This window comes from Halichoerus grypus, chromosome 2 (genome assembly GCF_964656455.1).
Source record: "Halichoerus grypus chromosome 2, mHalGry1.hap1.1, whole genome shotgun sequence".
Classification (NCBI taxonomy): domain Eukaryota; kingdom Metazoa; phylum Chordata; class Mammalia; order Carnivora; family Phocidae; genus Halichoerus; species Halichoerus grypus.
In genome coordinates, this window is record NC_135713.1 from 58,654,127 (window position 1) to 58,671,107 (window position 16,981).

The 16,981-nt window shown below is 45.2% G+C and overlaps 1 protein-coding gene across 2 annotated transcripts in view; it reads left to right on the forward strand.

The window, feature by feature from the left end:
- The window catches only part of DOCK2 (dedicator of cytokinesis 2), a 404,152-nt gene that overhangs the window by 333,717 nt on the left and 53,454 nt on the right, over window positions 1-16,981 (forward strand). For both annotated transcript variants that reach the window (XR_013445613.1, XM_036079461.2), the window contains exons 31-33: window positions 2,670-2,770; window positions 2,869-2,927; window positions 13,595-13,743. Coding sequence is in view for 1 of the 2 variants with exons in the window: in XM_036079461.2 (XP_035935354.1) it covers window positions 2,670-2,770; window positions 2,869-2,927; window positions 13,595-13,743 (309 nt within the window). In the remaining variant the exon portion in view is untranslated. The remainder of the gene's footprint in view (window positions 1-2,669; window positions 2,771-2,868; window positions 2,928-13,594; window positions 13,744-16,981) is intronic.

Genomic DNA, 16,981 nt, shown 5'->3' on the forward strand with positions numbered 1-16,981 from the left:
GATTAGTGTTCAGCAATAAAAATAAACGAAGTGCTGATGCATGTGACAGCACGGATGGACCCTGAAACGTTCTGCTTAATGAAAGGAGCCGGACATGAAAGGCTATATAGTTTATGATTCCATTTCTATGAAATGTCAGAGTGAGCAAATCCACAGAGACAGAAAGGAGATTAGTGACTGCCAGGGGCTGAAGGGGAGGGAAGAATAGGGAATGACTGCTTAGTGGTGATGGTTGTATTACCTTTTGTGAATATACTAAAAACCATTAAATTCTATACTCTAAAAAGTGAACGTTATGATATACGGATTATATCTAAATTTAAAAAATTAGGAATGGGGTGGCAGAGAAAACATTTTTGAAGGACTAAGTCAGAACAGAGACTAGCAAGAGGCTCTAGGTTTGACATGTTTGTGTGTTCTCAGATGTGTTAGGGAAACATTTCTGGAATTATTTTTGAAAGCAATAGCAATTCAATTTATGTTGTTCTGTATCTATTTCTTTTTGTATCCTGATTACTCTTCGGAAATTTCCTAAAATCAGGAATTTCTCACATTCAATATAACCCTTTCCATGTCCTTTGACCAGGTTTTCTGTTTCCCTGGCTTGTTTTTTCATATGGTCTTAAATGTGAGGAGGTGTGAGGTCTGGGCTTAGACCAAAGCAGCACATTTTCAGAACCTGCAGGTCATGGGGGCATGAGGAGGAAGGACAGCCGAGTGTGTTTGGATAAGCAGGGTTACTACAGAAACAGAAGGGCTCGAGATGTAATTCTAATGGTTTTGGGAAGCCTTTGAAGGACTTTGAGGAAGGGAGTGATAGAACCCAACTTGTTTTAAAAAGATCCTCTGGTCTCTGTGTGGAGAGTTGACCTGATGGACACCACAAGCTGGGAGGCTGCTTCACTCTACACCGGGAGCAGCTTGGTCTTTTGGACTCTGGGAGATAAAGTTTCAAGAAAGAAAAACTTATCCCGCCAACAGAATGTGAGCTGTATGAGGGTAGGGACTGCCGTCTGCATAACCACCCCCTGTGCCCATATGATGACAATGCCTGGCACAGGGAAGGAGTTCAATAAATATATATTAGTGCATCCTCAGCCAAAGACTGATCACGGTGTGTAGAAAGAGTCCTGAGCCTTGATCAGAAGGCCTGAGTTCAAATCCCAGATCTACTGTATATATAACTAAGTGACCTTTGGAAAAATACTTACCCCCTCCAAGCCTCAGTCTCCTCATCTATAAAATGGGACGAATGATAGCTACTAAGTTTTGAGAGATGAAAGGAGGGATATATGGGAGAGTACCTGGACCATGGTAAAAATGAAGTACTTGTTTTCTTCTATCTGAAACTGGAACCATAAGCCCATTTGAAAGTAATACTCTGGGCAGCAGTAATGATGTTATCAAGGGTAGAACTGCCTTTTACTTGGTCTTGGCCATCTGAAACCTCCAGTGAACATCTTTGAGTTAAGGATGAAGGTCTCAATGGTGAGTGATTTCTTTAGCTAGTGTTACCCTTCCTCTTGTCAGTGTTGAGGGGGGCTGAAAGTGGATGAGCTTTGTCCGACAAAGCTCTCCCCCATCTGTTCCTTGTAGGGCCTTGGCATCTTGTAATAATAGCCCTGAGCACTCAAGGGGCCAGGTTGTACTATTTGCTTTGGTACCAAAGGAATCACTAGATTAATGAAAAGAACAATATGGCTAACAAGTGCTTTTGAGCCCTTACAGAGAATCATGCCCTTTACATATATCATCTCCTGGCATCTTTACTACGGCCCTCTGCAGTGGATACAATGCCCCTTTTGCAGATGGGTTCACTGAGGCTCCATCTCTCGGGTGCTGTAGGTTGTATCAATATCACCATCACTGCATCTCATCTTTTGGAGCACTTGCCATGTGCTGAACCCTTTGTTGGCTCTATTTCACCACGAGCCAGTGGAGTGGTGTTTAGTATTAACCCTTGCATTTAGCACCAAGTGATCATGTAAGTGTTAAAATTACAATAAGTCTACATATAAACTAGGCCCTCAGAGATTCTTGAACTCCAACGAGCATCACAGTTATCCAGTGTGCTTGTAAACATCCAGCTTTCTGGGGTCTGATTCAGTAGGGCTGGGTGAGGGGCAGAGAATTTGCATTACTAACTGGTTCCCAGGTGATGCTGATGCTGCTGGTCTGGGGCCATACTTTGAAACCATTGAACTAAGTGTGAGGAGAAGGCAAAATATTCTAAGACAGAATGGGTTGCAGGCTGGTCCTGTGAGCTGTTAGGTGGATTAAGGAGGACTTCCAGAGAGGCTGAGAATCCCTGAAATACATAACCCTCATCAACCTCTAATTCTGCCAGGGCACTCAGCTCCGGTGAGTTATTTGTCTTTCAAAACATAAAATGAAGCAATTTTTTCAAAGCAGCCCTAAAATCCCTCTCCTTGCCCTGTCATCAGAGAGGGGACGTGGTCAACGCCTAGAGAAATCCATCCATTGTCCTTGCTTTGGCCAGGATATTCATTTCAGAGTCAGTGCCAGTTCGAAAATTGCAGTGCACAGAATGCAATGGGTTCTGTCACTCTCTTCTGCCATCTTCATAAATTATTCACACTGCCCAGCATTTAATTCACTTTCCCACTGCAGACCCTCACCATAACTGTTCTTTCTTCCTTCATTTACAGCTGTGGAACAACTATTTTCATCTGGCGGTGGCTTTTATCACTCAGGACTCTCTGCAGCTGGAGCAGTTCTCGCACGCCAAATACAACAAAATCCTCAATAAGTAGGTTGCCCATTTGGGTCTCCTGAAGTGGGGGTTTCATGAGAATTTTGGAGATGGAGACGGAGCCTGAAGCAGATGACATGTGTTGTTTCTCCTAGGTACGGGGACATGAGACGGCTAATTGGCTTCTCCATCCGTGATATGTGGTACAAGCTGGGTGAGTAGGCACATGCGTCTAGACAGACACATCTGCACATGCCAGGCTCCTTCTTGAAGACCATCTGTTGGAGGGCCACGGGGGTTTCAGCGGTGGGAGCTTGAAATAACAGTTTATCACTGTGTGTATCCCGGGTCCTTGATAAGTGCCTGATGAGAGAGAATGCCCATCCCCACGTCCCGCCCCCAAACTGGGTCTGCTTCTGCTTGGTGCCTCTGAGGGCTTAAGAAGTCAGATTGGAATTTACAGAAAGGAGGAAGGGCAGGGCTGCTGTAGGAACTTATATCCTCACACATCACAAGCACACTTCCTGCTGAGTGGTGTGCCACTCAGCCTCCAGCTTCGTCGGTGATGTTGTGATCTACACACGACCCTCCAACCTCACAGAGGAGAAGTGGTTCTGTGGAAGATGAGGGTCTTTTGTGACGTGATGTGAGCTGGCAGGTGACCTCAGAGGCCACCCCTGTCTCGGGGAGCTACAGAAATCATGGGTGAACCATGTGGTACCCCTGGGAGGAAGGAAGGGGAACTGGAATCTGGGAGACGTTTACTGAGCCTCTGAGTCAGGCCTGCGCTAAGTAGGTCTTATTTAACCTTCACATCACCTCCTACAAGATGGAAAAACTCCCCCTCCTTTTATTGATCAGGAAACTCAGAGAGGGAAGTAACTTGCTTGAGATCAAACAGCTGCGAGGCCCAGAGCTTGGTTTGGGTCCCGCGAGGATAGGGGCCACACACCTTGCTCAAGGCCTGAATCTTGCTCCATAAATATGTGCTTTGAAAAGATGAATGGATAAATGGACGGATTGATGCAGAGTTATAAGTAAAGAGGTATTTTCATCTCCAGTTTGTGTGTGCCCTCCTTGATCCTCTGCTGCCAAGTTGCTCTGCCCTGGGCTTGGACAGTGACCCTCTTCAGGGGAGCCACTTACAGGGATTGTGCTTATTTTAGGGGTTCAATCTAAATGACCTCTCCTGACTTTGCTTCTTGCTTTCCCAGCCTTCTTAGTATCTTTCAGCTCTCTTTGGATTTCCTGGACAGCAGTTTCTTGCCCTTTCCATCAAGGTCCATTTGCTGTAGGGGAAGCACAGTGGACAGACTATCCGTCGCTGCTCTGTGCTCACTGGCAGCACCAGACTCGGGTTGAGAGCACACACTGGTAGCAGGAAGGCTACGGATTGCTTTACAAAATCAAAGGGAGAGCTGGGCAACCAGGCCCAGAACTGACTGCCACATCCTGCCTTGGGCCTTATCCTGTCATTTACAAGCTATGAGGTCCAAAGCAAGGGGATGGAGTGACACTGGGCATAATCTGGGGAAATAGCACCTTCTCCCAGGGTGCTTATGAGTTTCATAAGAGCAAAAACTAGGAGAGTGAAGCCATGGAGGCCACACCCAGGTCAGAATTTTTATCATTGTTTTCCCCCTTGCCCCATCAGGACAGAGCTTACTTTTCCTGTTCTGGCTCTTTCATCATCAACACCAGACCTGTATCACTAGTGTCTGAAGGGCAGGGCCCAGGCAGGTAATGTCAAAGAGGGAAGGGGCCGGGGCATGTTAGACACACAGACATCCGTAGAGCCGGGTACTGTCAACATTTGGAGTTGGATGGTTCTTTGTTGTGGGGGTACCCTGTGCACTGCAGGATATTTAATAGTATCCCTGACCTGTACCCACTAGATGCCAACGGCATCCTCCCTAGTTGTGACAACCAAAAAAGTCTCCAGGCATTGCCAAATGTCCCTGGGGAGGGGGAGAGGGATGTGCAAAACGACCCCTATTTGACAACCACTTCTGTAAAGAAATACTGTCTCTGTTCTCTTTTTCTAGAAAAGCATGCCTTCCTCAGTCTGTCTTTTATTTCTCCACTTTGGATAAGGACAGGGATATAAAAAATATTTTATGTGTCATTTGCCATTACTCTTTAATAGGAAAAAACAAAAAAGCATGGCGCATGTGCAGACCTACCTGGTAGTTGGCACACGGCCACAGGGTCAGGAGCATGGGAAGAAGTAGCTGGGCCTGGAACAACGTGAAGCAAATGTGCCCCAGCTAGAAGGGGCGGCTGCTGTCCTCATCTGGTCGATTGCTGTCCCATTCAAATGCAAGGCTGATGATGTCTCATCTTCCAGTTTTTTAAAAGAAGCCAAGAAACACAATTTTTAAATGTATTTCCAGTTTCTGAATATTGACGATAACTAATTGGAAGTTTCTAAAGCACTGAATATGCCCAATAAAGCATGGGGCCCAGATTCGGTTTGCGTAGGAGTTTGCACTCTTTGCTTTATGACAGCAAAGACGAGATACAGCTGGGGTGGACCTTCTTTCCCACACCTACAGCCCAGGCATTGCCAGGATTGCAAAGCAGGGATCTGTGCTTTGTTTGTCTCTAATTCTTCCACACAGCCTGCTCTTTCCAGAATGTCCTTCATTGCCGTTGTTTTGCACACAGAAGATTTTATTTAGATATAGATTATGTTTTGGCAGACGTTCCTGCACTCCCAATTATGCTGATGAATGAAAAGATGTTACCAAATATTCCACCTGCTTAGAATCACAGAACATCAGAGCTGGAAGGGCCCTTTAGAGATCATATTGTCCAGAATTGTTCAAATGTTTATTTTTAGCTGAGGGCCAATAAAAAAAAGAATCTCATGCTCAATACATAAATTGGTTGAAAGCCAAGCTATTCTAATTGAAGTGGGGTGGGGGGGCCCAGAGCCCATTATAACGGGCTGCCCCTGAGCTCCCATGTAGACCCCTGAGGATTTTCTGGGGAGAAATCCTGAAGCACCTCCGACAGGTCTAGTCCAACCCACCATTTTACAAAAGAGGAAACTGAGACACAGAGAAGTGAAGAGGGATGTACAAGGTCCTATAGTGCTTAAGAAGCAGATTCAGGGCAAGGACCCTGGCCTGGGTATCTGTCCTAAAGCATCACAGAATCCTCCCCGTTTGCAAATACCTGTAGGATGAATTAAGGAAATTAAAAGATGTACTTGTTAGGGTTTGGAGTTCAAGAAAGAGAAACTGACTATGCCTGCCTTAATCAGAGAAGGTACTTAATCAGAAGGGCAAGGAAAACCAGGCTATGAAGGACAGGGCCAGAGCCACTCTAGGATCCAAGGCAGGTGGCATAACTTTGCCTTTAGCATGGTCCATTCCTGCATCATCCTCCTTGAAGTTCTTGTCTCCAGGGGACATCATTCTATTGGCCTTCCTCCACTGATGGTCCCACCAAGCCTACATCCACTGAAGGAGGTAGAGTTTCCCAAAGTAAGAGGTTTATGGAGTTGTAGAGAGGTCAAAGTCACAGATGTCCACTGCATGGAACAAGAAGTAAAGGATGCTTTTGCAAAGATGGCCACCCTCCTCACCCCGTGGCCTGGACTTCCAGAAAGAGGAAAGTATATCAGCCTGAAGGGATTTTCCTGTTACTTATTAGTTGCATAGCTGCCTTCTCCTTGCCTGTCTCCTTCAGGGGTAAGAGAACAAACAGAGGAGGCAGAGTGAATGGGTAATTCCCCATCCCCACCCACCCCATCTTGTGTTCTACTAGATCTTGGCATTAGCATGCTTTCTCCTAGTGTGCTAATGAAGTTAACCTGCTAATCCAAACCAGGACCAAGCACTGTATACACTAGAGACGAATGTAGTGGGTAATAATAGGTTTTAAAGTACAATCCATGGAATATCCAAGACCAAGTGAAACTTCGAAGCCATTTGTGGCAGGCACAGCTGAGAGCCCACACAATAGCCATTCTTCCCTTCTTCCTGCTTAACTGAATCCTGTTTTTGTTTTTTTTTCATGCCATAATTTGCTCAGTTAACAATGTCTTGTAGCAGGTGATGGCCATGTGATCCATCTCTGTCCAAAGAGAATCAGCAGAAACAAACTTGTTGGGGTTTCAGGAAAGCCATGTTGTCCAGTTAAAACTAAAGGGAAAGGGACAAATTCAGTGAACACAACACATGTTTTGCCCATAGTCCTCACCCGTCTTCCTTTCTGGAAAACAACGAGCTGCCTGGAGGTATAATAGCCAGTTTGAAGCTATAAAGATAAAAGTCATATGATAAAGATGGAGGAGTAGCTCTAGACTGACCATCTTTAGACTCCTTGTTAAGGGAGAAAGCTAAAGCAGAACTTACTCAGTTTAGCCATGGTAATCAGATGCCTGTTACATCCCTAATTGGTATGGCATCTAATTCAACCCACCCCCCATTTTATAGGTGAGCTCACTGAGGCCCAGAGAGGCATAAGGACATTCAAGGTCAACAACAAATCAGTGACTCAGCTGAGGTGAAAGAACCTGTCTCTTGATCCTAAGTCCAAATGTTCTTACTAATATTTCTTTTCAGAATATGCAAATTATTTTCAAAGAGTGTGAAATAGCAAACTGTTTTTCAGAGACTATGGATAATGAGTAAATCATAATGCATGTTAACCTTTTATATTTTATTTTAATGCCCAAAGCAATCAGGGCGTCATCACCATGATCATCAGTATCATCATCTTCTTCTTCTCATCAGGAAAGATTTGAGCAATCCTATGATTATGAGATAGCTCTTTGCAAAGATAATCTCAGGCTTGAAGATTATTCAGTGTTCTTCAGAGAAAAGCCTAGACAAATATGTGTGTGCATGCCTGTGTGTGTGTGTGCTTTTGTGAGAGAGGGTACATGTGGGGAGGTATTGATGGAGAGAAGGACCACATCTTGTTACTAGGACCAGGCCACTAAAGGGTTAATACCATTGTGTTTTTGGATCTTGGGACTATGCCAAGTGGAATGTACTTTTCCTGATAGTGTAACATCATAACATTTGATTTCTGCTTGGAGTGAAGCAATGCACATTTTGCCAAAATGACTGCACTTAACCATTCCACATTCACTTAGGTTAACGTCAGGCTGCTGTGTTAAGAGTCTTTGTGAGAAAGAAAGACAAGTTCTAGTGACTGGCATCATGGCCTTGTATGTAGGGAGGTCACTCCTGGCAAAGCTGTGAGAGCAACTGGGCCTTTACTTTTTTTAACATCTATGGAGTGCCCAGCTCAGCACTAAGCTCCAGGGAAGGGTAGGAGAGTTGAGGAAGGATAAGGCATGGTCCCTGCCTTGCCAGGAAGAGCCACCATTTAGTTCTAAGAGTAGAACAAACTAAGAGTGTGTTCTTTAACATGAAATGTGTGGTGGAGACTGAAGACTTGAGGCAAATGGGAGGTAGATGAGGACAATACAGATGCTCCACTGGGGCAAATGGCTCTTGAATGAGACCCCAGGTTGGCCTGTGTCCAGACTGAAAGAAAGAGGGGAAAGGACAGGTGTTCCAGGAGAGCAACCAGCCTGCACTAAGCATGGCTTCTTAGGGTTGGGAAGAAGCTACTGGCAAGAAATAGAAAGTGAGATTACAGAGACATCCATCCATCCAGCCAGCCATTCAATTAGTGATTCATTCAATTAACAACAAATATTGAGCACTGTGGTAGGCCCAATAACATTTCCCCAAAGATGTCCATGTCCTAATCCCTAGAAACTGTGGATCTATCACCTTACAAAGCGGACTTTTCAGACATGATTAAGAATCTTGAAGATGGTGCGAGTATCCTGGACTATCCAGGTGGACCCACTGCAACTACAGGGGTCTTAGAAATGAATAAAAGAAGACCGGGAGTCAGAGAGGGATTTGAAGAAGATTCCCTGCTGGCTTTGGAGGTGGAGGAAGAGACCAGGAGCCAAGGAATGTAGGTGGCCTCTAGAAGCTGGAAAAGGAAAGCGCATAGTTTCTTCCCTGAGACCCTCCAAAAGGCACTCAGCCCTGCTCACACCTTGATCTTAGGTCAATGAAACCCATTGCAGACTTCTAACCTCCAGAAGTATAAGATAAGAAATTTGTACTGTGTTAAGCCACTAAGTTTATGGTGATTTACAACAGCAACAACAGGAAACTAATAAAAGTACCTTCTACATGACAGGCACTGTGCCTGAGGCTGGGGCTACAACTGGAAGCAGGTTAGAGATACAGCGCTTGACCTCATGGATTTGTGGCCGTTGCATTGAATGGTAACCTACTAATTGCAAAGCTGTTTCATTGCGGTCCAGGGGGGGATACCTGCAGAGCAGAAGCCTGTGGCACCCGGGAAGTCTACAAGGGATGCCTGCCTCCTGAGTGAGCCCAGGGTGGCCTGGGTGAGGAAGAGTGAAGAACCTTACTCCAGAGCAATACTGTCCTGTGGGACTGGAATGTGAGCCACCCATCTAAATGCGAATGCTCTGATGTCCATAGGTTTTTTTAAAGTAAAAAGAAATAGTGAGATTAATGTTACAATATATTTTATTTAACCCCATATTCCAAAATCTTATCATTTCAACATGTAATCAATACAAAACATTGAGATATATTACTTTTGTTTTTGGTTTCCCAGAACTCATTCTTTGAAATCTGTGGGCTTTTCATACTCACAGCACATCTCCGCTTGGACTGACCTCAAGTGCTGCAAAGATACATGTGGCTGTACCTTCCATATTCAGTAGAATGACACTGGAGAATGAATGGGATTTATTTGTGAGGGCAGGTGGGTGTAGGGTCCATCGTGGAAATGGGGTCAGGGAGAGGGAAGGGGGAGCATGGTGGCCAGGGCATGGCACACATGCAGGCCGGAGGAGGAGGGGCAGGCCATGGAGGGAGGGCAGGCATGCAAGAGGAAGAGATGGGTCATGGAGTGGGAGCATCGGACCAAATGGGCCTGCGGAGCTGGGTCCCAAGAGCAGCAGAATCCATGGAAGGATTGTAAACTGTGGATCAGCATGGTCAGATTGGGGCTTTTCAAACAACTTGAGGACAGATTATAAAATATTTAGATAGCATAGAGAACAGTCAGGAGGGTCGTGAGTGTCCGCCATGGGAGAGAAGATAAATCCGTCCTGACTCTCTCCCCATGCCTGCTCTTTACTCTGGAGGTGAACAAATAAACTCACAGGCCTAAAAAGTTCCATGAAGAGCTCCAGGGAGCTCTGTGAGCTGGAACATGTCTTTGCATGTTGCTTCTTTCAGAATCCAGAAGAGGCTGAGCTGATCGTACTCACCATCATCACCAAAATCACCACAATCACCATCAGTACTTCCTGAGCCTTTCTAATGAGCCAGACCCTCTGCGGAGCCCTTTGTTTATATTAACTCTTCTAAGCTTCTCAACAATCCTACCAGGCAGGGATTACTTTTATCTCCATTTTACAGATGAGATAACAGAGGCTCGGGGAGGTTAAATGACAAAGCCACACAGCCATGGAGTGGCGGCAGTGGGACCCAATCCAGGTTGTAGGGCTCAGTGGTTCTACAGGCCTGGAAGGGATCTGGAGCCGGGCACATGCTGGATGATGAGGAGCAAACAGACTGCCTGTCTCGGAACAGTGCCAGAAAGGAGCTTCTCCAAGCCTGAGTCAGAGCAGCAGAGATCTGGGTTCTTCCCCTTTTGAACTGAATGAGTGATCTTTCCATTTCAGCCCAGCTTTATTTCAGAGTCCTCCTCCCTGTTCATTTCAGAGTCTGTGCCCACCTTTAAAGAGCCATATACTCTCCGAAAGAGTGCCCCTTCTGTCCCTATCGGCCTCACAAGGTCAGTGACGTGTTCCACTCCTCTCAGCAGGCTCACAGTGATGGTCTCCTTCCTTCCTCCTTCCCTCCCACCTCCCTTACTCCCTCTTTCTTTTATGCCAGGTCATCTTCTTAGTGCCCTCATACCCTTTGCGTTCAGTCTTATAGTCTCCTCCTGAAAGGTGATAGATGAGGCCATTGTACAGATTAGAAAGCCAGGCCAAGGAACACACAGGACTCCTTTCCACCCACACACTGAAGCTCTTCTCTGCGGTCCCATTACCACCAGAGCCTTTCCCAGAGCCTATGTAATTTGGCATTTGGATTTATCCTGCTGGCTTATTGGCACTTTAAAAGCCTTTTCTAGTTGGTATCTGTTCTCAGTGAGATTCAACCTCCATTATATGAAAAAAGACCCTCTTACTGATTCCTTGCCTTGCCTTTTTTTGAATACAGCAGCAGGTGTGTCTCTTGAATGAGGATTTTTTTTCCCCCAAATGAGTTTGCATTCAATTAGCTACAAATATGTTCTGTGTGTGCACATGCACACGTGTCTAAGTATATAAAGACACACATACATGCACATTCAGATTATTTGAACACAAAATCCAATGAGCTGAAATTCCATTTTTGATGTAAATGAGTAAAATTTCTTCATGAAGCATTGTAAGGGGCATTCAGCTCACATTGTATTTAGAGATCAGCATCTCTCTTCATTTTCCCTATTCTTCCAAACATCTCTTCAACTTACTGCAAAGAATGCAGGTCAAAAGTATCTTAAGAAATCCCTGGTCTACAGCATGTCCACTCTTTATTTTAAACCATCTTAAATATATCCTTATCATAGCCAATGGCCTCCAGTATTCTAAAGGCCTTTGTTGCATAAGTAATTTCTCCATTCCATGGTGGCTTATCTGACAGTTTCCCATTTACTTTCTACTTATTATTGCACTTGACTTTGAATTTTAAAACCCCACTGTGGGTTTAAAGGATCTTGAAGGACAAAATAAAAAACCTAGATTAACAATTACTATAAACCTGCTAGAAAGTAAAAAAAAAATTTTTTTTCTTTTCTATTTGGGCCAAAGCAAAGGCTTGAAGCTCAAGTGTAATCCAAATGCATCATATAATGAAGCAGATATCCTGGAAGAGTGTCTTTATATTTCACTCAACTCTCTGCCTGACTTCACCACTTCATTCTCACTAACTGAAGATAGTCTGAGGATGATGCCTTTTTTATCTGAATTCTGGGGAAATACTTGAACATTAAGCCTCATTTAGACTGAATGAAAATTCATTTTCTTGCTGCCTTCCCTCTTGGCTCCTTTTCTGAGCTTTAATTGAAAGCAACAGCACCAGGCTGTACACCATGCCACCTGAGTTTCTGCACCCCCAGAAGCTCTCTGCCCCAGGTAAAGACCCCCAGTGTTGTCCTAAGAATGGAGAAAACCCGGATGGGATTCTTAGGCTCTGAGACTCAGAAGAAAGAGGCAGCTGCTGATGGAACAGCCAGGCGTCAGCTTCAATGAGAGGGCTATGTGGATATGCTTGACCTCACTTCGCAGGAAGTCCCTGCAGCTCCTAAGTGCCCCTCTTCGTGCCTCTTCTCTGCCACATCTCCTGTGTGTATTCTCAAGAGTCTGCTTAGTTCTGCTCAACAAGGCTGCCCTCAGTGGTCCATTCTGGTCAAACATCCGAAGAGCAATAGCTAACATTGTGTCAAGTATGCCACGTGGCAAGCACAGTTCTGGGTGCTTGGGAAATAATCGTCCATGTATTCTCCACGATGACCCTATCAAATGAATACTATTATTCTCTCATGTTACAAATGAGGACACTGAGGCCCCAAGCGGTACAATCAGCTTGTCCAACATCACATAGCTAGTTGATGGTGGAGTCAGTTTATAAATTCAGGCCATCTAGCTCCAGGATCGGTGCCCTTAACCACTGGGCCACACTAGCCATGCCCCCGGGTGCTGATTCTTCCAGGCTCTGTGCTAAGTAACACACAGGTGTATTTTCACATGGTCTTCTCAACAAGTGGGTGTTGCTATTGCATTTTTATAAGATGCATATCCAAGTCATTTAGCTCGTGAGTGTAGGAGCTAGACAAATTTATTTCTTCATTCAATAGATATTTATTGAACATCTAAATGTCCTATACTCAGTGCCACAGATACAGAGGCGAGAACAGACATTGTTTCACACTCTCATGAAATGGGGCAGGCAGACATTTATCATATTATTCCACAATGAAGCCATCATTGCAAATTTGGGTGAGAAGGCCCAACACAAGAAGCCAGTGCAGGGGTTCTGACTTCGCTGGGGTTGGGGGGCATGTGCTGGGGGCTTTCTCAACATATCCCCTGGGACCCATCCAGGGGAATCCAGGTGACAGTGGGGGTACTGGGGCACAGACAGGGAAAAAAAACTATTATCAACAAAGGAGCAGTGTGTGCGTAGGCCTGGTGGGGGAGGACACAAAGTGAATTTGCGACACTGGAAGCAGGCCAGCATAGCTAGAATGCCAAGAGCCAGGGGAGGGTTGTGGGAATGCCTTGCCATCCATCATTCCATTGGCCGTACAGTTCCCTCAAGGGGAGGGATTCCACTGACCCTACTATTATAGCAGATTCTTAGCAGCAAATTTTGCTTTTCTTGTTTCATGAAACAGTTGCTAAAAGCATGTTCTCCAGTCTCAGAAACATGGTTTGTGATATGAGCAGGCATAATTTCAAATATCTCTGTGATTTGCCATCACTAACATAATCTGTCAGGGCTCCATTTGCCAAGGAGACCATGCAGGTGAAAACCCTTGTAAACAGTGATGTGCTTTACACGTACCCATGTTATTATCCTTAATAACAGCTCATTCTGGATGATGCATGAACCTCTTACAGGAGTTAATATATGGAAAGCGTTCACAATGGTGCCTGGCTCCCGTAAACAACTATATAAGTGTTAACTATTATTTCTACTATTCTGCCTCCCTTTTTTTTTCTTTCCCCAGGCTTGGTCTGAAGAGCATCTGTGCATCACAAAAACTGTTTTATGTGTCCGTGTTCCTCTTCTCTTACAGGCCAGAACAAAATCTGCTTCATCCCAGGCATGGTGGGACCTATATTGGAGATGACACTTATCCCTGAGGCTGAGCTCCGGAAAGCCACCATACCAATCTTCTTCGACATGATGCTGTGTGAATATCAAAGGAGTGGGGATTTCAAAAAGGTGAAAAAAAAAATGAGGCTGAAAACTCATGCCATCCTCCCTAATCCCTAGCCCATTTCCCTATAATAATATCCTCGTTCCATCTGCCTGGGCTTCATTCAGGGGCTTGACGGTAGGATAGGGACATTATTCATGTGCCCAGAATGACCTGGCAGATCGGATTTGGTCACCATTCTATCATGCTTTCCTGCCCAAGGCCAAGATTAAAATGCACTTTCTTGCTGTGGATCAGCTTGGTCCCTTTCTCAATAGTACAAGTACCCTACTTCCCTACCTAGGAGTTCCCTCAGGGTGTGTCCAAAGAGCCCTCCACTCCCACCTGCCCCCATCTTGTGCCTGCCTCTGTCCAGCACTTTCTATTCTGGGACAACCTGGAAGATTGATATTGTCTAGAAAGAGCTGACCCTCCCAGGAGTCATACTCAGCCATGAGTCAAAATTGACAGCGGATGGTGTCAGAGGCCCGCTGCCCAGGAGAGACCTGTGGAGCTGCCGTGGCAATAGGAGGCTTTCCCCAGCATTGAGGGAGGGAGCAACTTGCATGAAGCACAAGTGTCTTTGGCCAAGTATTTTCATTGAAAAGTCCTGTCAAGCTTGACGAACGAGGACCACTTTCTCAGCCCAGTCACTACAGAAGCTTCTGACGGTGCAGTAGGCGCCCATTTCCATGATAGGTTCCTGGCAGTGTTCAGTAGTTTCGCACAGTTCAGGAAGGTTGGTGTTTAAGTCTTGTCAGGCTGCCTTAGTGGTTCCCTCGGATCTTGACCCCCTGTCCTCTCCGCCACACCTCCCCACCTGGTTTTACCCCTAATGGGCTCTTCCTCCTCCTCCCCCAGCATTTCTGCCTCTCATTCTAGACCATCTCCTGCCACCAAACAATTTCCCTTAAAACAGGTACTTAAAAGGCAGCAGGTTCCAAACTGCCTTTCCTTAAAATCCTTACAGATCTTACCCCTTTCTTGCTTATTGGTTCTCTAATCCTCACCCAGTAACGTCCAAACCCTTCTGCCTGTGTTCAGGGCCCTCCTTGCTCTGGCCTTCGGTCAGCCTTGTCAGCCATTATCCCCACCTCTTTTCCCACCTCACCTGTTCTCCAGCTATTCCCACAGCTCACCTGAATTGGGGTGCCTCGGTCAGCATCTTCCTCCGTATGTTTCTCCTTCCTGCTACTACTCTGCCCTGTTCACAGTCCTGCCTGCCAACACCTAAACTCCTACTGATCCTGCAAAGTCCATTGCTGAACTGGGTCCATTAAGAAACCTTTCCCTCTATGCCTACATCATTTTATCTCTCTGAGGTATGATGATTATATACTGCCTTGCCTTATACTCATTCCTGAGTATTCTCTGCATCCTCCTCATCCTTATCTAATAACAGTGATGATGATGACAGAAATGGCTGCCATGAACTGGGTGCTTACTATGTGCCAGGCACTATAAGTACTTTCCCTATTTAGTTCATATGATCTTATTTATTGCAACCCTATGAGTTAGGTAGCATGATCATACCCATTTTAAAGATGAAAATATTGAAGCCTAGAGAGGTAAAATCACTTGCCCAAAGTCATATGTCAACAAAGAGATGGGGCAGAGACTGCAACACACAAGTCACTATAGTCCCCAAACCATGCTGTGCCTACAACATTATCCAGTCCCTGGTATTGTCACAGTAAATGTTGGCTGACTAAAAGAATGCATGGCATTCTCTCCAGCAGTGGTTTCTCAAAATATGTTCCATGGCGCACTAATCCAAACAGATGCTCTAGGGAAGCGGGTTTCGAGGCTGAATACCTTTGGAAGCCACTGCATACGGTAGCCCCTCTTGGAGATTTCCAGTGCACATTAACATAGTCAAAGCACTGAGGCATTCCACCGTAAACAGACCTGCTCAATTTCCCAAACTTATTTGTGCAGGAAGTATCAATTAGCTATGCCATTCTGCCAATCACCTTGGAAAACATTGTTCTAAGGGGAAAAAGACACTACAGGTGGTCCTCAACTTACATTGGTTCGATTTACGATATTTTGACTCTACGATGGTGTGAAAGTGATATACATTCAGTAAAAAACCTTACTGTGAATTTTGAATTTTGATCTTTTTCTGGGCTGGCAACATGGAGTAGATTCTCTCTCGTGATACTGGACAGCAGCAGTAGCCCTCGCTCCCAGTCAGCCACATGATCATGAGGGTAAACAACTGCTATACTTAGAGCCATTCTATGCCTATACAACTATCCTTCTTTCACTTTCAGTATAATATTCAGTAAATTTCATGAGCTAATCAACATTGTATTATAAAGTAGGTTTTGCATTGGATGATTTTGCCCAACCATAGGCAATGTAAGTGTCCTAAACATGTTTAAGGTAGGCTGGGCTAAGCTATGATGTTCAGTAGGTTAGGGATTTTAAATGCATTTTCAGCTTAACTATATTTTCAACTTGCAGTGGGTTTATCAGGACATAACCCCATTACAAACTGAGGAAGATCTGTAATTAGCTCTGATGATACCAGTGTGAGAGGGTACTCTCCTGCCCAGGGATTAATTAGCAGGAGCTCTCTAGTCCCAGAAAGGCTAGTGACCAGCTGTCCCCTCGGCGAAGAGCCTGAAAAGAAATCAGGTTCAGGAGGTCAGATAGAGGAAGATACCATATCCAACCAGTTGGGATCTGGGGGACTGGAAGGTGAAACCCAGAGTGTGTGTTTAAAGGCAGTTTGCAGTCTGCTGCCTTTTAAGGGGGAAGTGAAGTGTGTGAAGCTTGGGAACATGTAGAGGGCACACAATGTGAGATGAAGGGCATCACACTTACGCTCAGGTCAGCATTCCCTCCAGAGGTGTATGCACCAGCTGGCTCAGGAGATGTCCTGGGAGCAGGTGTGCAAAGGAAACACTCCAAGTACCTGATAGTATGCCATATTTAAAAAACAAGCAAGCCCTTCATTTCTGGATTATGATCTGACAGTTGTGTTAGTGTCCTCATGTGTTTAGTAGCCTTCAGAGGCTTGCCTATGATTTTTTTTGTGTGTGTGTGTCCTAAAGGATTTCCTTATTGTGGCATCCCCATGACATCTACCCACCTGTTTTCCATGAATGGGGGTCATCCTTGGACTCCTCGCTCCAAGCTATGTTCCTTGTAATAATGTTCCCCAATTGCTTCTCCTAATTTTTCCCTTATCAAAAGAGACAGGACAATCAGGCTGACTAATGGGGCAGCTTTCCATGAAAAAACCAGCTGTTGTGC